The 26,105-nt window shown below is 41.5% G+C and overlaps 1 protein-coding gene across 3 annotated transcripts in view; it reads left to right on the plus strand.

Annotated features, from left to right (window-relative positions):
* LOC122556776 (ran-binding protein 17-like) overlaps nt 1–26,105 on the plus strand; it is a 1,066,498-nt gene that overhangs the window by 599,796 nt on the left and 440,597 nt on the right. For all 3 annotated transcript variants that reach the window (XM_043703926.1, XM_043703927.1, XM_043703928.1), the window contains 2 exons: nt 4,059–4,122; nt 4,897–5,011. In XM_043703926.1, the coding sequence (XP_043559861.1) occupies nt 4,059–4,122; nt 4,897–5,011 (179 nt within the window). The remainder of the gene's footprint in view (nt 1–4,058; nt 4,123–4,896; nt 5,012–26,105) is intronic.

Genomic DNA, 26,105 nt, shown 5'->3' on the forward strand with positions numbered 1-26,105 from the left:
GAGAATGTGCAAACTCCACACAGTCAGTCGCCTGAGGCGGGAATTGAACCCGGGTCTCTGGCGCTGTGAGGCAGCAGTGCTAACCACTGTGCCACCGTGCCGCCCACTTTAGTGAGGTACCTTAGTGAGTTTGCAGATGACAAAATTGGTGGTGTAGTGGACAGTAAAGAAGGTTATCTCCAAGGACAATGGGACCTGGATCAGATGAGTCAATGGTTAAGGAGTGGCAGAAGGAGATTAATTTAGATAAATGCAAGGTTGCATTTTGGAAAGGCAAACCAGGGCATGACTTATATAGTCAATGAGTCAGGCAGCATCCGAGGAGCAGGAAAATTGACGTTTCGGGCAAAAACCCTTCATCAGTTCATTCCTGATGAAGGGCTTTTCCCTGAAAGGTCGAATTTTCCTGCTTCTCTGATACTGCCTGAGCTGCTGTGCTTTTCCAGCACCACTCTAATCTAGACTCTGATCTCCAGCATCTGCAATCCTCACTTTTGCCTTATATATTCAATGGTAGGACCATGGGGAGTGTTGCCGAACAAAGAGACCTGAGGGTACAGGAGCATATTTCCTTGAAAGTGTAGTTGCTGATGGACAAGATGACGACAAAGGTGAAAGTGAGGACTGCAGATGCTGGAGATCAGAGTCAAGATTAGAGTTGTGCTGGAAAGCACAGCAGGTCAGGCAGCATCCGAGGAACAGGAAAATCGACATTTTGGGCAAAAGCAGGAATGAGACAGGGAGCCTCAAGGGTGGAGAGATAAATGGGAGGGGAGTGGGGCTGGGCAAAAGGTAGCTTAGAGTGCAATAGATTGATGGAAATGGGGGGTAAAGCTGATAGGATGGTGGGGAGGGTGGAGTGGATAGGTGGGAAGGAAGATGGACAGATGGGACGGGTCATGAGGACGGTGCTGAGCTGGAAGGTTGGAACTGGGGTAAGATGGAGGGAGGGAAAGTGAGGAAACTGGTGAAATCCACGTTGATGTCATGGGTTGGAGGTTCCTGAGGCAAAAGATGAGGCTTTCTTCCTCCAGGCATCGGGGGATAAGGGAGTGGTGATAGAGGAGGCCAAGGACCTGTATGTCCTCGGCAGAGTAGGAGGGGGAGTTAAAGTGTTCAGCCACGGGGCGGTAGGGTTGATTGGTGCCGGTGTACCGGAGATGTTCTCTGAAGCGCTCTGCGAGTAGGCATTGTGTCTACCCAATGCAGAGGAAACCGCATCGGGAGCAGTGGATACAGTAAATGACATGTGTGGAAGTGCAGGTGAAACTTTGATGGATGTGGAAGAATCCTTTGGGGCCATGGGCGGAGGTGAGGAGGGAGGCGTGGCCTCAGGTTTTGCAATTCCTGCAGCAGTAGGGTTAGGTGCCGGGATGTGAGGGTGGATTGTTTGGAGGGTAGTCACGGGGAGAATGGTTTTTGCGGAAAGTAGATAGGGGTGGAGAGGGAAATATGTTTGTGGTGGTAGGCTCTGGTTGCAAGTGGCAGAAATGGCAGAGGACGATGCAATTTATACAGAGGTTGGTGATGTGGAAGGTGAGGACCGGGTGGGGGGATTCTGTTCTTGTTGCAGTTGGAGGGGTGGAGTTCTAGGGCGGAGGTGCAGAAAGTGAATAAGATGCGCTGGAGGGCATCATCCACCACATGGGAGGGAAATTGCAGTCTTTAAAGAAGGAGGGCATCTGGTGTGTTCTGTGATGGAACTGGTCCTCCTGGGAACAGATGCAGCAGAGGAATTGCGAACAAGGGATAGCATTTTTGCAGGAGGCAGGATGGGAGTTGGTGTAATCCAGGTAGCTATGGGAGTCTGTGGGTTTGTAGAAAATGTCAGTGTTGAGTTGGTCACCGTTGATGGAGATGGAGAGGTCCAGGAAGGGGACAGAGGTGTCAGGGACGGTCCAGGTGAATTTAAGGTCGGGGTGGAATGTGTTGGTGAAGTTGATGAACTGTTCAACCTCCCCGTGGGAGCACGAGGTGGTGCCGATGCAGTCATCAATATAGTGGAGAAAAAGATGGTGAAAAAGGCATTAGGCAAGATTGACTTCAACGGTCAGTGCATTGAATATACAAGTTGGAATGTCATGTTGTGACTGGTACAGTACATTGGTGAGACCACTTTTAGAATACTGCTTCCAATTCTGGTCTCCTCGCTATGGGAAGGATGTTGTTAAACTTGAAAGGGTTCAGAAAATATTTACAAGTATGTTGCCGTGATTGGAGGGTTTCTGTTATTGGGAGAGGCTGAATAGGCTCGGGCTTTTGTCCTTGGAGTATTGGAGGCTGGGGGGTAATGTTATAGAAATTTATAAAACCATTAGGTGTATAAGTAGGTTGAATAGCCAAGGTCTTTTTCCCAGGGTAGGGGAGCCCAAAACTAGAGACCATGGGTTTAAGATGAAAAGGGAAAGATTTAAAATGGATGTCAGGGGCAGCTTTTCCCCTGAGGTTGGTGCATGTATAGAACGAGCTGCCAGAGGAGGTGGTGGAGGCGGGTGCAATTACATTTAAAAAACATCTGGATTGGTACAACATGAATAGAGAAGGTTTTGAGGGATATGGGCCAAATGCTGGCAAATAGGGCTAGATCAGTTTAGAATAGTTGGTCGATGCAGACAAGTTCGAACAAAGGGTCCATTTCCTTAAGACTAATGCTGAGTATTCCAGTCATCTGTTCTGTTAGGGCCTTGTTTCCTTGGCAAAGCGATCTTTAATGCCATTACTCTTTAAGTGACAAAGTTCCACAGTTCTTCCCTTTTACTCCTAACACCTTGTTTTCTTGCCTCCTTTGATACTTGAATGCAGTCATCAAATGGAATCCTTTGCTTGAATCTACACTTAAAGAAACATATAGATGAGAAATTAACTTTGCTCTGGTTCATTCTTACACGCACATATCCCTGAACTAAACCTCTTAATTGTCTTTGGAATGATATGATTTTTGTCTCCATTCTATCTGAACTTTTATTGCTTGCTGAAAACACAACAGTCCCAAAATCCTTCCCCTTTTTCATCACTCAAATGAATTTCTGAATTGTTTTTGGACCTTCTCAAAGTAATAAGATCCTTCTAATGATTACAAATGTGATTGCCTTGCCTTTTGTACTGATATGTAGAGTGCCTCCATTATTGAAAGTGTGGAGCCTCCCCTTCAGTTGTCTCCCACCATCATGACAGGTTGTGGCAAAACTGCAGACTTTCAATCTTAGCTATAGCTTGAGGGATCACTTCGCGCTCTCTGTAACATGGTGCTTGTGCTGTTTAGCAGGTCCAGTGCTGCTGCTGGAATGCCCTACTACAATACTATTATGTCAAGTCCCCTGTCTTGATACTTATTGTAGAATTTGTGTCATTCCCATTCAATGTTGTAACAGCAGTAGTTTGATTCCAACTATGTACATTTCATGGTAACTCGTAAGTTTGTGATATTGTCTGTTTTGCACACTTACAATGTCATTTTCAAGGTATTGTGGTGCAAATGTATCCATGGATTAAATTGCAAATCTCATATCACTCATATCTGGTAGGTATGTACTCAGAACTAGCACAACATACTCAAAGCAGAAATGCAAAAATGTTTAAAATCCTCCTTTGCAAACCTTTTGTAGGAAGGCTCAGTGGTTAGCACTGCTGCCTCACAGCGCCAGGGATGTGTGTTCGATTGCAGCCTCCAGCGACTTTCTGTGTGGAGTTTGCACATTCTCCCTGTGTCTGCGTGGGTTTCCTCCCACAGTCCAAAGATGTTCAGGTTAGGTGAAATGACCATGCTAAGTTGCCCATAGAGTTCAGGGATATGTAGGCTAGGTGCATAAGTCAGGGGTAAATGTAAAGTAACAGGGTAGGGGAATGGGTCTGGGTGGGTTACTGTTCAGAGGTGTTTTGTGGACTTGTTATGGCCAGTTTCCACACTGTAGGGATTCTAGAGATAATTGCTAGGCATTGCCTGGCAACTGCTTTTTGTCATGTTTATGATCGACTGCTTTTACAGGATATTTAAACCAGTCATGTCACAGAGCTTTAGCTGTGCTTCTTTACGTTCATACCCTTGACATTGCCATTACATACGCCATCTTAAAGAAGTTGGTAAAGATTGATGCAGTTCGATTCATGCTTCGGAACCACACTGTAAGTAGCTTTTATTTATCAGACAATAGTTTTTATTTTAAAAATGTTTTGCTAACTCATTGCAGATTATTCTTCTTTGAATGACATACTGTTATTTAGTCATAGAAGCTGAAGTAATGACCAGACGTGCAAAATTAAAACCAGGCTAATTATTTGCTCCTTGCATTTTCATGAAATTTGGGTACATTTTGTCGCATTTTGAAAACTAGCTATTTAACCCAGCTTCTTGAAAGGGCCAGTTCATTTAAGTTCTGTAATATTAATCAGACAATCTGTGTTTAAACCCAATTTTACCAGGCCACATGATTTTTGTTTTATTAATCTATTTTCTAATCACCTGTTCAGAAATATTATTTCATGCCTCTGGAGAAGATGGGACTTGAGCCCGGGCTTCCTAGTCCAGGGAAGGGGCACTGCCACTGTGCCACAAGAGGGCTCTAAGCCACATGGTATTAGCCAGTTCAAGGAGTGAGCTTCAGTTTGTTTAGGGAGCAAATCAAATCAGCTAGGCCTATTAATCCATTTTTGAAAGTTCTTATGTGCACGTATCAGCCAAGAACAGGGCTGAACTCATCACTTGTGTCCTACACTGTCAAATAACTTGTCTGGCGTACAGTCTCTGGGCTCACGTGCAGAAATGTGAGACACTAGAGAGCTACTGATGCAACGCCTTCAGAGACAAGGTATGAAAATTGAAGCTTTCCTCTACGGTATTGAAATAAGCGTATATGGTGATTAATTGCATTTTCCTCTGCTTCTCTTTTGGATCATTAGTGTGAACACTTCCCTTTCCTGGGCATCAGTGAACATTTCCACCTTGGTGATGCTGTTCTGAGATGCCGCACAACCTTCTATACAGCACTGACTCGCCTGCTTCTCATAGACTTGGGTAAGCCGGAAAAGTTCAGCTGTCACATTTGAAAAACGAACTATTTATCACAGCAGCTTGCCTCAGGCTTATACATGAAAATGGTTATTGTTAAAGACTTTTTCTGGGAGATTTTTTTCTTTTTATTAACCCGCCCCTTCGATTCTTTTTAAAATTAAATTTACGAGTATATTGATGAAAATAATATCGTCCTAAAATATAATGTTCCAATTCCTTTTTGTTTAGAACATATTAAAGTGCAGATTTTGTAATTAAATAAACTGGATTGTGCTAAATTTTGAGCTGCTTCTACTATCACTTGTCAGTCATTCGCATGGTGCATGGGAGCATCATGTAATATTTCCTGGATTGCAGGGAATATAATTGGTCACACTTTTTCAAAAATGCTTTTCAGCATTCTGGCGTCATATAAAGCCCTTTCTTCCTGAAGCTTGCCACTCTCACTGGGCTACAAACGTATGTTTCAATACCCTTCAAAGTGGCCTTTCTTCACACATGACTGTGGACAGTTGGCTTCAACCAACTATTCAACTGAAGATGCTGTCACCACTGAGCCCAAATAATGTTGCCATATGATGATCATAGGCCTGGTACACTAGCTTTTGTTTCCTCCCATATGCCCAATAACATTAAAAGCAGTACCATGCTATAACCAACAGCAAACTACTGCAGCTGCTTTAAATTGGAGATAAAAACAGAAAATGCTAAAGAAATTCAACAAGTCTGGCAACATTTGTGGAGAGAGAAATAGATTCAACATTTCATAAAAACATAGAAAACATGATTAGATGTAGGCTATTCAGCTTTTGAACTTGCTCTGACAATCAAATGATCATCCAATTAAGTACTACGTTCCCTCTTTCTCCCCATAACCTTTATCCTATTGACCTTACAAACTATATCTGACTCCTTCTTGAAAACATTCAATCCTTTGGCCTTAACTATGGAATCCTGTGGCAGAGAATTCCATAGGCTCACCACTTTCTGCATGACAGAATTTCTCCTCACTTTAATCTGAAATGATCTATGCCTTAGACTCTTAAACTGTGACCCATAGGTATGGATTCCCTAGTCATTGGGACATCCTTCCTGCATGTACCACGTCTGGTCCAGTTAGAAATGTTTAGGTCTCTATGACATTGATATTGCTCCCCACCACCACAACCACCACCCCCCAAAACAAAAAGTCACAGGTTGACTGGTTGGTAAAGAAGGCATTCAACACAATTGCCTTTTTGGTCAGAGCATAGAGTATAGGTTTTGTGATATCATGTTACGGCTGTACAGAACATTGGCCGGCCACATCTGGAGTACTATGTACAGTTCTGGTCATCCTTCTGTAGAAAGGATGTTATTAAATTGGAAAGAGTGCAGAAAAGATGTACAAAGATGTTACTGGGACTGGAGGGTTTACATTATAAGGCGAGGATGGATATGCTGATACATTTTTCCCTAGAGTGCAGAAGGTTGAGGGGTGCTCTTATAAAACAATAAGAGACATAGCTAAGGTGACTTGCCAAGATCTTTTCCCCACAATATGGGGAATTCAAAAGTAGAGGACATAGCTTTAAGGTGAGAAGAGAAAGATTTAAAAGGGATTTGAGGGGCAACGTTTTCTTTGAGAGGTTGGCCCTTATATGGAATGAACTGCCAGAGAAAGTGGAAGGTGCAGGAACAGTTACAATATTTAAATACCATTTGGACAGGTACATGAACAGGAAGAGTTTAGAGGGATATGGGCCAAATCCAGACAAATGCCAACTGGTTTAGTTTGGGAAGCCTGGTCGGCAGTTCTTATTCATGCAATAAGCTAAATGTCCTTTAAACTTTGTGACTGTACCCGCACCACCACTTCCTCTGGAAGTTCATTCCACCCATGACCCATCTTTGTGTAAAAAAATTGCCCCTCATATCTTTTTTTAAATCTTTCTCCTCTCACCTTAAAAATATGCCCCCAGTCATCTGCAAATTTGGAGATATTGTGTTTAGTTCCCTCATCTAATTCATGAATATAAATTGTGAATACTTCCAAGTACTGACCCCTGTGGTGCTGCACTAGCCAGTGGATTTCACTTGGAAATTACTTGGAAGGTTAAATCTTCCTTCTGTCTACCAACCAGTTCCCTATCCATGACAGCGCACTACCATCACTATCTGTCCTCCCTCCCCCCCCCCCCCCCTCATCCCAAGCACTTTAGTTTACATGCTAATCTCTTACTTGGGACCTTATCAAAAGCCTTCTGAATGTCTCTTCTTTTTTAAAACCTGAGTTCTGGAACTGAGTTCTAAAGAAGCGTCATACTAGACTCAAAATGTTAACTGTTTCCCTCTCCACCGATGTGATCAGACCTGCAGCACTTCTATTTCTCCATCACTTTCTATTTTAATTTCACTAGTATAATTTTTCCTCTCGCTCAGTTCAGACAACTCAATGTGGTCAGCAATGAAATTCCTTACGTTCTGATTGTGTAGAGAGGAAGTGACTCGTCATGAATAGAGGGTGTGAAATCAAAGGGTTTCAATTTCAAAGAGTACAGCATGTGAAAGGAAAGGGATTCTGGTCAGGTTCGGGATTATGTGTGAAGAGAAAGTTACACAATTGGTAACTGTGCTTAATTTTATGCAATAATGGGCATTAGCTGAAGATTCACTTGTCCTGTTATACTTGTGCAAAATATGGGCAGAATGGGCTGTTTTGTGCAATATATCTAAAGTAATCCATTGTAAATAAAACACTAGCCATGTTTGAATTACTGAAAGTGATAACAAGAAAAAAAAATGCTGAAAATATGAATGATGGGTTGGAAATGCACTGTAACTCTATCAGATTGGTGTCTCGATGAAATGTTAATTTATGTTTTCTGTGTCATGTACATTTTCAGCACATGAACCTGTTCAGCACATAGGTAGAAGATATTTATTTTCAGCTCTTTGAAATGTACTAACCAACTATCTATTTCTGCTACAGAAAACAAAGTGAAACATCGGCATAAAAGATAATTATTATTTCTAATATATTCTGGAGAAAAAACAAATATCTACAATTGGGTTAAAGACAATAATTCAGTCCCCAGATTCTGCTAGCATTTGTAATTGGAATTACCAAAAGTGCTGGATTGAATTACTTGCTTGTAACTCATTGCTTGCTATCTATTATCTTTTTAATGTACAGTGTATATCGTCATTCGTTCTTTGTAATCTTTAACATATGATTCAACTTGTGGTATTCCAAACATTTTAGGACCATAGGGACCTGAGTAGTACCCTCAGCACCTCCAGCCTCTTCAGTGAGATTATGGCTGATTTGATCTTATGCATCCACTTTGACTCCATATCTTTTTGTACATCTGTATAGCTCAGATTTAAAATTATTAGTTGAACAAACATTTTACTGTTTTTCTGGGAGACTTTCCAACATTTGACTTGCCTTTTTCTTCTAATCTAATTATAGAAACATGGATTAATCTTGATAACTCACACAAGTCTCTCTTCACAGTTCCTTTACTTGCATCTACTGTGCTTTTTGCCTTGTTTCATTGTTCTTCTGTCACACTATTATTTATATTTTTATGTCCTTTTCCATTAATTTTATATACTTTTATATAACTCCTCTGCTCGTCTTGGCTGTTTAATTTAATAAGTATCTCTCTTGTCCCTGAGGGATATAATTTGATCATGACTTTTAAAAAAAAGCCTTAGTTGATCTCCTTTTACTATTTATGGTGGTTTTACTCAATAATAATTGACTAATTTGCTGTTGTCATTTGAACTGACCACACCGTCGTCTAGAATCTTAATAATGGTGTTAAGCTTATCCTTGTTAACCCTAACATTGTGTTTTAACATGTCATGATCTTTTATGTCAATGTTCTCCTCCCATTGACTTATTGACTATCTCAAACTAATTATTAGATCTAATGTATGCTGTCTGCAAGTTGGGATCTCAAGCATTGGGGTCAAATGCACTCAAATTCCCTTGCTTTCTGACTTAAACTATTCTATTCTTTTCAATCCAGAAGAAAATTAAATTCCCATTCATATATGCTAAAAATGTCTTTCATCTCCCAATCAATACGCTCTGCTTTGGTACCACACTCAAGAGGCAGTATTCAGCTCCCATTACGCTTATGTCTTCTTTTATACCTCAATTCTAATTGTGTTGTTCCTGCAATTGTTTTCCCTTACTATATCCCTTCTTACTGTTGGTGTAACAATACCTTTTACAAAGGAGACCATTTTTTTTCCCCTTATAGTACCCCTATCCTTTTAGGAAAGCCTAACTCCCAATCATGAGTAGCTTTTCACCATATCTCAGTCATCACCATTGTGTTAGATTATGACTCTGTTTGAACCTCTAATTCACTCAACTTATTTGATAACCTCATATTTTAGCAAATAAAAATTAAGGGACCTTAACTTGTGCTGCCACAATGTACTTTTCTCACACATTTAATATGTTAATTATTTGTCACTTGTGTTGTGATTACTTTGTTTTGGGACCAATCCAGGGTGTAACAGCTCTCAGGAATTCACTTTTTTTAAAGTGTTCCAAATATAATTTGAGGTACGTTTATTGGGATCCTTCCCTTAGATTCAAGATAAGCTAACCTTCAGCTTTCTTTTATATGCAGACTCTTCAGCGCAAGTTTGAATCTCTTTCTCTTGTCTTTGGACATTTAGACTTTTTCTTCAAGTCTGTTCCCAAGCTAACTGCTTTTCACTAAGAGGTTTCCTGTAGATTTCTGGTAATAGGGGCAGGCATAGATCATTCACGCCTTCGCGGATGCTCTGCCATTCAGTAGGATCATGGTTGATCCAACATCCCTCACGAGCACTTTCCTGCCTTTTCCCTGTAACTCTTGATTCTCCTAATGATTAAGAATCTATCTGTCTCAGCCCTAAATGTATACAAGAACTCTGCCCCCACGTTCTCAGAGGCAAGCAGATCCAAAGACACTCTACCCTCTGAAACAAGAAATTCCTCTTCATCTCAGTCTTAAATTTTTTTCGACCAGTTCCAATTATTTTCCCCATCACAACCTCAGTACCCAAAACTGAGCACAATCTCCCTCCTGCATTCTGGACTGTGGACAATATAGTTTGTATTTTCTGTGCTTAAGATGCAGACCTGGCTAACATTTATACTTTTCCTCCCTTGACTCTAAGTGAGTTGGGAAATAGTGAGGACTGCAGATGCTGGAGAGTCAGAGTCGATAAAGTGTAGTGCTGGAAAAAACACAGCAAGTCAAGCAGCACCTGAAAAACTCTTTAGGAGAGTCAACATTTCAGGTAGGACCCTTGACCATGGTGCTGTCCAAATTGTTGACTCTCCTAGGAGCTCCTCAGATGTAGCCTGACCTGCTATGTTTGTCCCCGCATCACACTTTATCAACTTGAAGTGAGTTGCAAACTAAAATCTGTAATTGACTTTATGATATTTTCCTGGATTTATAGGATCGCCTGTAAGTTGCTTTTAATAGCTTTCTCTATCCTTCTCCATTGCAGAGAAAGCACCTTATCTTGTCTCCAATGAGAAATATTAATTATCTACTATCTGTTAATTATCTCTGACACAATATTCTTTCACCTTATCATCAGAGGAACAGATTTTGTGCAACAGTTTACAATACTGATACTGTTAACATCTCCATGGGTTTCAGAAAACTTTAACTATTTTGATTAAGGACATACCAACAGCTGTGATTTTTTTCAAATGTAAATAATGGTCACTTCTCTCTCAGTAGCACAGTTTGAGCCTTGCCTTTGATCCTTATTAATTACTACCCAGCTTTTAGTCGATTCAGATTACATGATCATTCTCATTTACTTAAAATATAAGAATACCGTCCAAAATTATAATCCTCTTACGAATCAAAAAATATGTTTTTAAGACAAAATAATGATGCAAGCATTGTCATTGTAACCTATCCAGTTGTGAAGTTGATTTCATGTTCACTTAGTAATCCTTCAGTTTTTGTATGACACCTCTAACAAGTGGGAGTTGAACTCCGATCTTCTGGCCAAAGATAGGGACAGTATCAGTATTTTACAAGACCAGGGCTGTCTCCAAGGAATATCATTACAGTATATGTGGTTCAGTGTGAGCAAGCATGAGATAGAAGCAGCCTCTGATTGCATGAACAATTCCTCTCAGATTCTGACAACTCTGTTTACCAAGATGCCTTTGGTTGCTCCCACAAAGGATGTTTCCATTGCAATTCCAGCACTTCACAAGTTGATTCACCCTCCCCTGTATGTACTTTCAACATTGGTCCCTATGGTCCCAGTCAGCATGGGCCTTGGGATGGGAAATCTGATTCTGCATAAGGTGCTTAATTTTAAATTTGTAGTTTACAGTTTTACTGTTCTCATTAGAATGGAAATATTCTGCTGCTCGTCCCAGCGACTGTTGGAAAATAAGTGGTTCATATACCACTGACTCTTCCAGTGTATGCCTATAAGAGCAGAAAGCTCAAAATTCATTATTGGTCTCACGACATGGGCAAAAATAGAAGAACCAGCTGTTGCTGTGAATTGTTCATCTTGCTGAATGAAAATTGCCCACATATCAAAATCAGTTGAAGATTCTATTAGGTTTCCATTTCTCTTTTTTTGAAATTGAATGTCTAGATTAGTCATTGGGTTAGGGGATGAGAGAAAATACCAATCTTGGTGTTTTCAAACAGTTTGCCATGGACTTTGGAAAAAATGGAGGGGAGAGCGAGGCGGGGGGGGGGGGGTGGAATAAAGTTCTCCATGCTTTTACATTTGCTAAAAGGCTTTGCAAACCTTAATAAAGTAGTTGCATCTTATACAAAAGCAAAATTCTATAACTGCTAAAAGTGTAAATGTTGGAAATACTCAGCTGATCAAACAACGTCTGTGAAAAGAGAAACCAAGTTAAAACTTCAGAATTCAATGTGAAAGATCATGCAGCTCAGACATTACCCCTGTCTATCTATCCCCCCCATGTACCTAACCAGCTGAATGGCCTCTGGATTTCTTTCCTCCTTCCATTTTGTGCATCCTTCCAGCTATCCAGTCTGCAAGGCCGGAAATTCCCTGCATAAACTGATCCATATCATTATCTTAATTGTCTCCTTTGAGACACTCCTTAAAAATTATCTCCTAGGTCAAGCTTTGGTGTATCATCTGAATAGCTCCTCATATGTAGTTTTGCATCAAAGTTTATTTTGTGACATTCTTTTTGAAGCTTCTCAGAACATTTTAACTGTGCCGTTGCTATAATTAAGTGTAAATGACTTTGCCTAAGTCATTTTATATGAATTCTCTTTTTCTCTGTCTCTCCGTCCCACAAAATATTGTGAATAAACATTTCAGAATTTAAAAATTGCCAGAAGCATTTTAGGTCAAGTAACAAAGTTTGATCCTGTTTGCAAAGCTCCCTCAGTGGCCTAATTTGTGAATCAGTATCCAACAACTCCCACAGTCCAAGAATGTGCAGGTTAGGTGAATTGACTATGCTAAATTGCCCATAGTGTTAGGTGAAGGGGTAAATGTAGGGGAATGGGTCTGGGTGGGTTGCTCTTCGAGGGTCGATGTGGACTTGTTGGGCCGAAGGGCCAGTTTCCACACTGTAAGTAATCTAATCTAATCATGTTAGTTAGGTCAGGAGGTCCTAACATTAAAGATGTGTAGGATCAGTTAGCATTCCCCTTCCTTACTGATGGCCCGAGATTTTCACAACCACCAGACATTTCTAGGCATTTTATAAAATAAAGTACGATCAAGAGGCAGTAATATAGGTCACTGTTATACTATGGGAAACACTGCAGTCGATATGCACACAAATCCCTCAACCATCAGCGTGTTAATGACCAGTTAATCTGTTTTTTATGATGTTGATTGAGTGTTAAATATTGGCCAGGACACTACTTTTCTTCAAAATAGTGCCTCAGGATCTTTTGCCTCCACCAAGCATGCTATAATTTAAAATGTTGCATTTAAAAGTAATTCTGACAGTGCAACTCTCCCTCAGTAATTTACTGGAGTGTAGGCCATTGTCTTTGTACTCAGTGTCTGGAATGGGACCTGACCTCAGAATCAGGAGTCTAAGAAGTGGCAGTGTTACCAACATAGCCATGGCTGACGCTATCACAAATGAGCCACCTATTAGCACCTTTAGGGCTGAGGAGGAAGATTTAGTATTGAAAATGATGGATAAGTTTATTTGTGTTACTGTGAATGAAACAATGGAGTAGTAATTCAAACATGTAAAAGATATCAAACCAGTTATTTAAGAGTATTGCATTTAGTTATACTACAGTCTATGCTGAACTTCAAGCTTTTCAATTATAGTATTTCCTACAATCAGGTTAACTCTTTGAGTTACTGTTGTCATTATTTAATATTTTGTCCGTTGTAATTAATGTAATTTCTGTATCTAAATAAAGTATATTTAATTATGTTCTCAATGCAGACAATTAAATACCTTAGTTGTATTGGATTTTAAACCACAAGATCCAGCAACTAGTTTTCTGAATAAATGAAACTCTTGGTTTATTATCAAAACAAAACTAATAAAAATGCAATAATTTGTTGACATATACAGTCAGGAATAGAGAAGTATAAATGCTTCTAAATATTATTCTTTCTAAATATCTCTAAAACATTTTTGTAGCTCGGATGCTCGTTGTTGTGGTTCTGTTCGCCGAGCTGGGAATTTGTGTTGCAAACGTTTCATCCCCTGTCTAGGTGACATCCTCAGTGCTTGGGAGCCTCCTGTGAAGCGCTTCTGTGATCTTTCCTCTGGCATTTTGTAGTAGTTTGAATCTGCCGCTTCCAGTTGTCAGTTCCAGCTCTCCATTGCAGTGGCCGGTATATTGGGTCCAGGTCGATGTGCTTATTGATTGAATCTATGGATGAGTGCCATGCCTTTAGGAATTCCCTGGCTGTTCTCTGTTTGGCTTGTCCGATAATAGTAGTGTTGTCCCAGTCGAATTCATGTTGCTTGTCATCTGCGTGTGTGACTATTAAGGATAGCTGGTCGTGTCGTTTTGTGGCGAGTTGGTGTTCATGGATGCGGATCGTTAGCTGTCTTACCGCAAAATCAACCCAAACTATGGGTCAGATATGTGGATGATACCTTTGTAATCATTAAAAACACAGAAATAGAGAACACACACCGGATCATCAACGCCACACTCACAGGAATCCGATTCACGAGAGAGGAAGAAAAGGACAACCAACTCCAATTCCTAGAGGTGATGGTACAGAGAACACCTAACGGAGAATTCACCACAAAGGTATACAGGAAAGCCACACACACAGACCAAGTCCTGAACTATGAAAGCAACCACCCCAACACACACAAAAGAAGTTGCATCAAGACACTATTCAAAAGGGCCACAACACACTGCAGTACACCAGAACTGCAAAAAGAGGAAGAAGAACACCTATACAATGTATTCGCCAAAAACCGATACCCATCCAATTTCATCAACAGATGCCTAAGGGAAAGACAACGGAACGAGGACATGCCACAACCCAAAGTACTAGCCACACTACCATACATCAAGAGCATTTCCGAACTGACAGCCAGACTACTGCGACCATGAGGACTCATAACAGCACACAAACCAACAGCCACTCTCAGTCAACAACTCACCAGAACGAAGGACCCGATACCCAGCATGAGCAAAACCAATGTAGTGTACAAAATCCCATGCAAGGACTGCACAAAACACTACATAGGACAAACAGGAAGACAGCTAACGGAAGCGGCAGATTCAACCCACTACAAATGCCGGAGGAAAGATCACGGAAGCGCTTCACAGGAGGCTCCCAAGCACTGAGGATGTCACCTAGATTTGGGACGAAACATCTGCAACACAAATTCCCAGCTCGGCGAACAGAACCATAACGTCCCTAAAACATATAAGCAAACGTGTACAATATGCAGGAAAAGAGAAACTGATAAAGCAACAGATTTCTCTGCTCAGATTGGCTTTGTAAGAAAAAAGCACATTAGCTGATGGGTTATACTTGAAGGCAAAACAATAAAGCAGAGATGTTCTAGAATCTGTTGCTCTGATGTTCTGGCACATGTCGTCAAGTCACTAATCATGCATAGTTGTTTACATAGAACATAGAAGAATACAGCGCAGTACAGGCCCTTCGGTCCTCGATGTTGCGCCGATCCAAGCCCACCTAACCTACACTAGCCCACTATCCTCCATATGCCTATCCAATGCCTGCTTAAATGCCCATAATGAGGGAGAGTCCACCACTGCTACTGGCAGGGCATTCCATGTACTCACGACTCGCTGAGTAAAGAACCTACCCCTAACATCTGTCCTATACCTACCCCCCCTTAATTTAAAGCTATGCCCCCTTGTAAAAGCTGAAATATGAAATCTTTGTAGACATAGATGCTCAGGAAATGTCTCTTGAGATTTTCCTTTCAATCATTCAAATAGGTTTCATTCTGAAATAATGTAGATGGTTTTCATGTCACATGGTGGTGGAGGGCCTGTGACCAGCGGTGTGCCACAGGATTGGTGCTGGGTCCAATGATTTTCATCATCTATATAAATGATTTTGATGTGACCGTAAGAGGTATTGTAAATGACATCACTATTGATGGTGTAGTGGACAGCCAAGAAGGTTACCTCAGAATACAACAGGACCTTGATCAGATAGGCCAATGGGCTGAGAAGTGACAGGTGGAGTTTAATTTAGATTAAAGTGAGGTGCTGCATTTTGGAAAAGAAAATCAGGGCAGGACTTATACACTTAGTGGTAAGGTCCTGGGGAGTATTGCTGAACAAAGAATCCTTGGAGTGCAGGTTCATAGTCTGTTGAAAGTTAAATTGCAGGTAGATAGGAGAATGAAGAAGGCGTTTGGATGCTTGTTTTTATTGGTCAGTTCATTGCTTATAGGAATTGGGAGGTCATATTGTGGCTGTACAGGACATTTTTGGAATACTGCATTCACTTCTGGTGTCCCTGCTATAGGATGGATGTTGTGAAACTTGGAAAGATTCAGAAAAGATTTACAAGGATGTTGCCAGGGTTACACAATTTGAGCTGTAGGGAGAGGCTGAGGCTATTTTGCCGAGAGTGTCGGAAGCTAGAGGTGACTGTGTAGATGTTTATTAAATCATGAGGAGCATGGATAGAATGAATAGTCAAGGTCTTTTCCCCAGGAATGGGTGAGCCCAAAACTAGAGAGCATAGTTTAAGGTGAGAGGGGAAAGATTTAAAAGGGACCTAAGGGGCAATTTTTTTTCACACAGAGGGTGGTGCATGTATGAAATGAGCTGCCAGAGGAGGTGGTGGAGGCTGATACAATTACAACATCATCATGGAGAAGTTGAACTGAAGGGTCTGTTTGCATCCTGTACAGCTCAAGACTCTATAAATTGGAGAAATCAGCTGGGTAGCCTGTTCATAGAATCATAGAATCCCAACAGTGTGGAATCAGGTCATTTGATCCGAAGAGTCCACACCGACTATCCGAACAGCATCCCACTCAAGCTCACCTCCCTAATCTGTAATACTGCATTTCCCATAGCTAATCCACCTAATCTACGCATCCCTAGATACGATGGGCAATTTAGCATGGCCAATTTACCTAACCTGCACATTTTGTACATTGCATGTATGTTTTTCTCCAACTCGGAAAACAACCAAATATTGCAGGTGCCAGAGATCTGAAGTAAAACCAATGGAGAACCTCAGCAGGTCTGGCAGCATCTATGGAGAGACAAACAGAGTTAACATTGTCAGTCCAATATGACTCTTCCAGAAGACGAAGTCATTCAGACTCAAAATATTAACTCTGAATTGAATTGAATTCGAAACAGCCCCCTACTGTACTCACTGTATTCCCGTGACTGTGTCACCCAATACCAGATTAATGCCATTTATAAGTTTGCTGATGAGACACCTCCATTGTTGGTTGAATGGCGATGAAACAGACTACAGATGGGAGGTGGAAGACCTAGAAAAATGGTGCACTGAGAATAACCGAGCTCTCAATGCCAGCAAAACCAAGGAACTCATTATTGACTTTCGGCATGATGTTACTCATGCCCCCCTACGCTTTAACAGCACAGAGGTGGAACGATTGGAGAGTGTCAAGCTCCTGGGAGTTGTCATCCACAACAAGCTTTCTTGGACTCTTCATGTGGATACACTGGTTACAAAGGTCCAACAATGTCTCTTCTTCCTCAGGCAGCTGAGGAAATTTGGCATGACGGAGAATACCCTTGCCAACTTTTATAGGTGCGCCATCGAGAGCATTCTGCCTGGATGTATCACTGCCTGGTGTGGCAACTGTACCATTCAAGATCAGAGACGGTTACAGAGAGTGGTGAATCACTCGGCCTGGACAATCACAAAGGCCAACCTCCCATCTGTAGAATCCATCTACCAGGCCTGCTGTCAAGGAAAGGCTGTCAGCATTCTCAAAGATCCATCCTACCTGAGCAATGTTTTTCTACAATCTCTACTATTGTGGAGAAGGGATAGAACCTGAACACATGCTCCAGCTGGTTTCATAACAGTTTCTACCCTTCTGTTGTTAGAATACTGAATGGACTCTCAAACTCTTAACATTTATCTGTGTTTTTGTTATTGCCACTGTTTACCTATTGTTTACTATCCATGCAACCTAACTATGTGATCTGCCTATATTGCTCACAAGACAAAGCTTTTCACTGTGCCTCGTACATATGACAATAAATTCAATTCACCTCTGTTTCTGTTACCACATGTGCTGCTGGACCTACTGAAATTCTCCAACACATTTCTGCTTTTAATGTAGCAATTATCAGCAGTCATGCTATTTCTAGAAAGCCTTATTTTAAAAAAAAACTCCAAAGTCCATAGTCAACTTTTAATGAGTTGGAAAGAAATCACTCCAGTAGGTCCACAAAACTTGAAATAAATTCATTTTCCACAATCCTTCAAAATCTAAACTCTCCAAGCAATGATAAGAATAAAGTGGTGTTTATAACACATGGAGTTTATCTTGTCCAAATTTAATAACAGTTTTTGAATCTATTAGAGGGGTTTTCTGAATTTATTGATGAATCCAAGATGGAGGACGGGAAAAATTTCTGGCTGTAACAGCTGCTCCTTTTTTGAGGTATTTTAGGTGGTGGAGTTGATTTCCTTGAATTCCAGGAGCAGCAATTACTGTTTTATATGCTGTTGCATTGTTTTGGAACTTTGGAAAAAAAAGTCAAAACAACAGTAGTTTTAAAAGGGAGAAGAGCAGACAAAGAAAGCACATGGTAAGGTCTGTGCAGGAGAGAGAGAGAGAGAAAGAAACTGACACCAGAGTGAACTGCACAGGACTGCCTTTACTGTTTGAATTCATGTATCGCTGGACATCGGAGTGCGTCTGGGAAAATTAACAAACAACGAAATTCTTGGAGGAACTGTTTGGACGAAGTTTACAGCACAGAATCAGATAAGTTAATTGTTTAAGTAGCTTACAGAAAGTCTGCAGTTGTAAGTAGAGTGGGTTCTTTCTTGATTATATGTTTTTTGAGATATGTCTCTTGATTAAACTTAAAATATAAGCTGTAACTATTAATCTGACCTGGGGCAGTGTTTTGTAGAGGAATAAGACGGTGTTATTTTCTGGGCCTGTAGATTGTGAAGGAGCAAAAATGGCCTTTGCAGTGATATGTACTTCTTGTCAGATGTGGGAGTTTAAAGAGAATTTAAGGATAACTGCAGATTATATCTGCAATAAATGCTGTTGGTTGCGAATCTTATCAGATCGAATGGATTGGTTGGAGAGACAGTGAGAAGTAATGAGGAATTTGCAACAGCAACAGTATGTGATTGATGGCAGTTATAGGAAGGGGGGAAAGTCTCAGATACAGTCACATAGATGGGGTAACTCCAGGAAAGGTAAGAGACGTAGCCACCCACTTCAGGTGTGTTCTGTGGCTATATCCATTTCAAACAAGTATGCTGTTTTGGAAAGTGTAGGAGGTGATGGATTCTCAGGGGAACGTAGCATGAACAATCAAGTTTCTGGTATTGAGATTGGCACTAATACAACAAGGGGCATGTCGGGTTCCAAGAGATCAATTGTGTTAGGGGATTCTCTAGTCCGCAGTACAGACAGACGTGTGGCCAGCAGCGAAAAATCAGAATGGTGTGTTGCTTCCCTGGTGCCAGGATCAAGGATGTCTCAGAGAGGGTACAGAATGTTCTCAAGGGGGAGAGGTGCCAGCAAGAGGTCATGGTCCACATTGGAACCCATGACAGAGGGAGGGAAAAGGTTGAGATTCTGAAGGGTGATTACAGAGAGTTAGGGAGGAATTTAAAAAGGAGGTCCTCGAGAGTAGTAATATCTGGACTACTCCCAGTGCTACGAGCTAGTGAGGGCAGGAATAGGAGGATAGAGCAGATGAATGCATGGCTGAGGAGCTGGTGTATGGGAGAAGGATGCACATTTTTGGATAATTGGAATCTCTTTTGGGGTAGGAGTGACCTGTACAAGAAGGACGGATTGCACCTAAATTGGAAGGGGAATAATATATTGGCAGGGCGATTTGCTAGAGCTGCTCGGGAGGATTTACACTAGTAAGGTGGAGGTGGGGTGGGACCTAGAGGGATAGTGAGGAAAGAGATCAATCTGAGACTGGTAACGTTGAAAACAAGCGAGTCAAACAGTCAGGGCAGGCAAGGACAAGGTCGGACTAATAAACTATATTAGAGTGGTGCTGGAAAAGCACAGCAGTTCAGGCAGCATCCGAGGAGCAGTAAAATCGACGTTTCAGGCAAAAGCCCTTCATCAGGAATACAGACTGCATTTACTTCAATGCAAGGGGCCTAACGGGAAAGGCAGATGAACTCAGGGCATGGTTAGAAACATGGGACTGGGATATCATAGCAATTACAGAAACATGGCTCAGGGATGGGAAGGGCTCACAGCTTAATGTTCCAGGATACAAATGCTACAGGAAAGATAGAAAGGGAGGCAAGAGAGGAGGGGGAGTGGCATTTTTGATATAGACTGGGACTGCCATAGTGTTAAGGGTTTAGCTGGAGAGGAATTTGTTAAGTGTGTACAAGAGAATTTTCTGATTCAGTATGTGGATGTACTGACTAGAGAAGGTACAAAACTTGACCTACTCTTCGGAAATAAGGCAGGGCAGGTGACTGAGGTGTCAGTGGGGGAGCACTTTGGGGCCAGCGACCTAATTCCATTAGATTTAAAACAGTGATGGAAAAGGATAGACCAGATCTAAAAGTTGACGTTCTAAATTGGAGAAAGGCCAATTTTGACGGTATTAGGCAAGGACTTTCGAAAGCTGATTGGGGCAGATGTTCAAAGGTAAATGGGAAGCCTTCAGAACTGAGATAGCGAGAATCCAGAGAAAATATATTCCTCTTAGGGTGAAAGGAAAGGCTGGTATAGGGAATGTTGGATGACTCAAGAAATTGAGGGTTTGGTTAAGAAAAAAAAGGAAGCATATGTCAAGTATCGACAAGATAGATCGAGTGAATCCTTAGAAGAGTATAAAGGCAGTGGGAGTATACTTAAGAGGGGAATCAGGAGGGCACAAAAGGGACATGAGATGGCTTTGGCAAATAGATTTAAGGAGAACCCAAAGGGTTTTTACAAATAAATTAAGGACAAAAGGGTAACGAGGGAGAGAATAGGCCCCCTCAAAGTTCAGCAAGGCTGCAGAAAATGGGAGAGATACTAAACGAGTATTTTGCATCAGTATTTACTGTAGAAAAGGATATGGAAGATATAGAATGTAGGGAAATAGATGGTGACACCTTGCCAAATGTCCATATTACAGAGCAGGAAGTGCTGGATGTTTTGAAACACATTAAGGTGGATAAATCCCCAGGACCTGATCAGGTGTACCCGAGAACTCTGTGGGAAGCTAGAGAAGTGATTGCTGGGCCTCTTGCTGAGATATTTGTATCATCGATAGTCACAGTTGAGGTGCCGGAAGACTGGAGGTTGGCTAACGTGGTGCCACTGTTTAATAAGGGTGGTAAGAACAAGCCAGGGAACTATAGACCGGTGAGCCTGACCTCGGAATACAGGGAGAACTAGCCATTTGGATGCAGAACTGGCACAAAGGTAGAAGACAGAGGGTGGTTTTTCAGACTGGAGGCCTGTGACCAGTGGAGTGCCACAAGGATTGTTGCTGGGTCCTGTACTTTTTGTCATTTGTCATTTACATAAATGATTTGGATGCGAGCGTAAGAGGTACAGTTAGTAAGTTTGCAGATGACACAAACTACCTTTGTGCCAGGGCAGCACGGTGGCACAGTGGAGGGCAGCACGGTGGCACAGTGGTTAGCACTGCTGCCTCACAGCGCCAGAGACCCGGGTTCAATTCCCGCCTCGGGTGACTGTCTGTGTGGAGTTTGCACGTTCTCCCCGTGTCTGCGTGGGTTTCCTCCGGGTGCTCCGGTTTCCTCCCACAGTCCAAAGATGTGCAGGGTCAGGTGAATTGGCCATGCTAAATTGCCCGTAGTGTTAGGTAAGGGGTAAATGTAGGGGTATGGGTGAGTTGTGCTTCAGCGGGGCGGTGTGGACTTGTTGGGCCGAAGGGCCTGTTTCCACACTGTAAGTAATCTAATCTAATCTAATCTAATCAAATGACACCAAAATTGGACGTGTAGTGGACAACGAAGAGGGTTACCTCAGATTACAACAGGATCTGGACCAGATGGGCTAATGGGCTGAGAAGTGGCAGATAGAGTTTAATTCAGATAAATGCGAGGTGCTGCATTTTGGGAAAGCAAATCTTAGCAGGACTTATACGCTTAATGGCAAGTTCCTCGGGAGTGTTGCTGAACAAAGAGACCTTGGAGTGCAGGCTCATAGCTCCTTGAAAGTGGAGTCGCAGGTGGATAGGATAGTGAAGAAGACATTTGGTATGCTTTCCTTTATTGGTCAGAGTATTGAGTACAGGAGTTGGGAGGTCATGTTGCGTCAGTACAGGACATTGGTTAGGTCACTGTTGGAATATTGCGTGAAATTCTGGTCTCCTTCCTATCAGAAATATGTTGTGAAACTTGAAAGGGTTCAGAAAAGATTTACAAGGATGTTGCCAGAGTTGGAGGATTTGAGCTATAGGGAGAAGCTGAATAGGATGGGGCTGTTTTCCCTGGAGCGTCGGAGGTTGAGGGGTGACCTTATAGAGCTTTACAAAGCCATGAGGGGCATGGATAGGATAAATAGACAAAGTTTTTTCCCTGGGGTCAGGGAGTCCAGAACTAGAAGGCATAGGTTTAGGGTGAGAGGGGAAAGATATAAAAGAGACCTAAGGGGCAACTTTTTCACACAGAGGGTGGTACATGTATGGAATGAGCTGCAAGAGGAAGTGGTGGAGGCTGGTACAATTGCAACATTTAAGAGGCATTTGGATGGGTATATGAATAGGAAGCATTTGGAGGGATATGGGCCGGGTATTGGCAGGTGGGACTAGATTGGTTTGGGATATCTGGTCGGCATTGTACCTACTAGAGAAGGTACAAGAAGGTGTTCTTGTGCATTCCGGCCACATGAACAACTTCATATTTTCCAACATTTGCTAAATCTGCCACATTTTTGCACACTTAGTGAACCGATCTATACTGTTCTGCTAACTCTTTATTCATAGTGTCAGCACTTCGGTCGAAGCCTTAGTGATCCCAAAGGGTCTGTTTCCATGCTGTACATCTCTATGACTCTATGACATATGAAGAATTAATTGTATTATCAATAAATGTGTTCCCCTTACATTTGAAAGATCAAAGGGGACTGAATAGATCAAGGGTTTAGATTCTGGCCTTTCATTATTGGGACCCAGGTCATACTAAATTTGTTAACCAAGAATGTTTGCATGTTGTGTCAGTTTATCTTTAGCTGAAAATGTGTTGCTGGAAAAGCGCAGCAGGTCAGGCAGCATCCAAGGAGCAGGAGAATCGACGTTTCAGGCATGAGCCCTTCTTCAGGATCTTTAGATTAGATTCCTTACAGTGTGGAAACAGGCCCTTCGGCCCAACAGGTCCACACCGACCCTCCGAAGACCCATACCCCTACATTCACCCATGACTAATGCACCTAACACTACGGGCAATTTAGCATGGCCAATTCACCTAACCTGCACATCTTTGGACTGTGGGAGGAAACCGGAGCACCCGGAGGAAATCCATCATTGCACAATTATACACTTTTGGCAGAAATTGCTGGAAAAACTCAGCAGACTTGGCAATATCTGTGAAGAGAAATCAGTTAACTTTTCGGGTCGAGCTCTGAGGAAGGGTCACTCAACCCGAAACTTTGACTCTGATCTTTCTCCACAGATGCTGCCATGTTTGCTGAGCTTTTCCAGCATTCTCTATTTTTGTCTCTGATTTACAGCGTCTTTCAGTTTTTATATGCTTTTGAGTCCATCTTAAACCTTTCTATTTAACCATAATTGGTGGGTCCATCCCTAGGGATTTTAATTACTCATTAGAATGTATCTGTTGTGTGTATTCTGAAGCATGTTCTTCAACCTGGAATTTCAGAAATATTCTTTAAGTACCATTATTGTAGAAAATAAAAGCTCTTGGTATAAAGGTAATATGTTGGCATAAATAGAAGATTGGCTTGCAGAAAATAGTGAGAATGCATAAATGGGTCTTTGTCTGATTGGCAGTACACAATGAGTGAAGTCCCACATGGATTTGAACTAGGATCTCAACCTTTTACGATTTACATGAATGGCTTAGTTGAAGGTATCAATGATGTAATTAAATTTGCCGATGACAGAAAGATATGTAGGAAAGTACACTATGAATAAAGAGTTAGCAGAACAATATAGATCGGTTCACTAAGTGTGCAAAAATGTGGCAGATTTAGCAAATGTTGGAAAATATGAGGTTGTTCATGTGGCCGGAATGCACAAGCAGTGTATCACTTGAATAGAAAAAGCCTGTGGAGTTCGAAGGTGAAGGAGGATCTAGGTGTTCTTGTCCCTGAGTCACAAAATGGTGGTATGCAGGTACAGACAGTAATCAAAAAGGCTAATAGAATGTTGTCCATTACTATGAGACTAATTGAAGATAAAAGTAAGAATGTTATGCTTCAGTGTACATGATGAGACTACATCATAAATACAGCATGTAGTTTTGATCTCATTATTTAAGGAAGGCTGTAAAGGCATTGGTGTTGATTCTGATGTCAGGATTGAGTAGGTTGACTTATGAGGATAGATTGAATAGACTGAACTTTTTCCACTGGAGTTTAGAAGAGTGAGGGATTATTTGATTGAAGTGTATAAGATCCCAAAGTGTCTTGACAAGTTGGATGTGGGGAGGATATTTCCTCCTGTGGGTGAGTCCAGACCCAGAGGGCACCATCTTAAAATTAATGGTCACCCTTTTAAAGATGGTGATGAGTTTTATTTTTAGTCAAGTGTTGTGCAGCTTTGGAACTCGCTATCTTAGAAGACAGTAAAAGTGGCTTCATTGAATATTTGTAAGATAAAGGTGGATAGATTCTTGTTTAGCAAGGGAATTGAAAGTAGCTGGGAATGTGGAATTCTAAGCATAAAACAGACGCGATTGAATGTCAGAGTAGGCTTGAGGGGCCAAATAAAGTACTTCTACGCCAATTTCTTTCCTACGCTCATATGTGCGTAAATGCCTACTACTGCATTTATATTGACTTGTCCTAGTTTACCTATTCACTTTAGCCAGCTCTGTAGTTATACACTCATCACTGCCCACATTTTTTTTTTAAAATGTCTCATACCCACTCATCCCTGCCTCGTATAATATTATTGTCAATGCTGCTTCAAGGTGCCTTCACTGTAAAATCACTAATGATTATGTTTTGATTGAATATTACCAGGCTACTAGTGTAGCCCATCTTCTTCTGGCTCCAGGACATGATGTTCTAAGATAGTATCCTGAAAAACATTAAACACACAAAAGCAGAAATTGCTGGAGAAATGCAGCAGGTCTAGCAGCATTTGTGGACAGAAAGCAAAGTTAATATTTTGAGTCCAGTGATAATGGATAGCACAGCTGGCTCACAGTGGCAGGGACCCAGGTTCAATTCCAACCTTGGGTGAATGTGCAGTTTACACGTCCGACCTGTGTCTACGTGCGTTTCCTTCAGGTGCTCCAATTTTCTGCCTAAGTCCAAAGATGTGCAAGTTAGGTGGATTGGCCCTTCTAAAAATTGCCCTGTAATATCCTGGGATGTGCAGATAAGGCAGGTTAGTCATGGTAAAAACCTCATGCAGAGTTTCGGGATGTGGGTCTTGATGAGATGCCCTTCAGAGGGTTATTGCAGACTCAATGGGCCTACTGGCTTTTTGTTGCAATGTACCGAGTCTGATTCTATGGCTGTTCTTCGGAACTTCACTTTAGAGGGCGTAACTTCAAATAACGGGTCATCCATTTAAGACAAATGAGCAAAAATTTCTTCTCAGATCATACTGATTCTGTGGAATTCTTTAATGCAAAGAGCTGCCGAAGCTAGATCGTTAAGTATATAGAAGGCTGAGGTAGACAGATTTTTAATCAGTAAGAAAATCAAGAGTAATAGGGAAAAGTCAGGAAAGTACAGTTGAAAATTATCATATCAGCATTGCAGGTTCAGTGGCCTGACTGCCATACTTCTCCTCTGTCATGTGGTCTTCTACTTCATCCTAAAATATGGTTACTGTTAGGGGCACTGTACACTGTTCCCACATGTGATGTGCTGTATTTATTGTCTCTCATCTCTACTGTTTCCACATTCATGTTTCCCGATCCTAGGTCATTCTGTCAAATTTTTAATACCATCATAAACAGGAGGACCTCGCTAACTTTTGGTCCTTCTTAAATGTCCTGTACCTTCAGGTACCAAACCATGTCATCCTGCAGCCATATTTCTGTAATAGTTACCAAATTATTCTTATTTCTGTTTTCACTATTCTGACTTCTACACTTATGCCTAGCTACAATGGCCCCTGCATTGTACAGGTCAAAAGTCTATGCCAGCAGTATGTATTCCACTATATCCCGTACTGTTGCTGGTGCCCACAAACCAGAAGCCACTACCCCACAGCAGTCTTTGAGCCGAGCATTCTTTTATCTAATCAATTTGACCAATGCC

This window comes from Chiloscyllium plagiosum, chromosome 14 (genome assembly GCF_004010195.1).
Source record: "Chiloscyllium plagiosum isolate BGI_BamShark_2017 chromosome 14, ASM401019v2, whole genome shotgun sequence".
NCBI lineage: Eukaryota > Metazoa > Chordata > Chondrichthyes > Orectolobiformes > Hemiscylliidae > Chiloscyllium > Chiloscyllium plagiosum.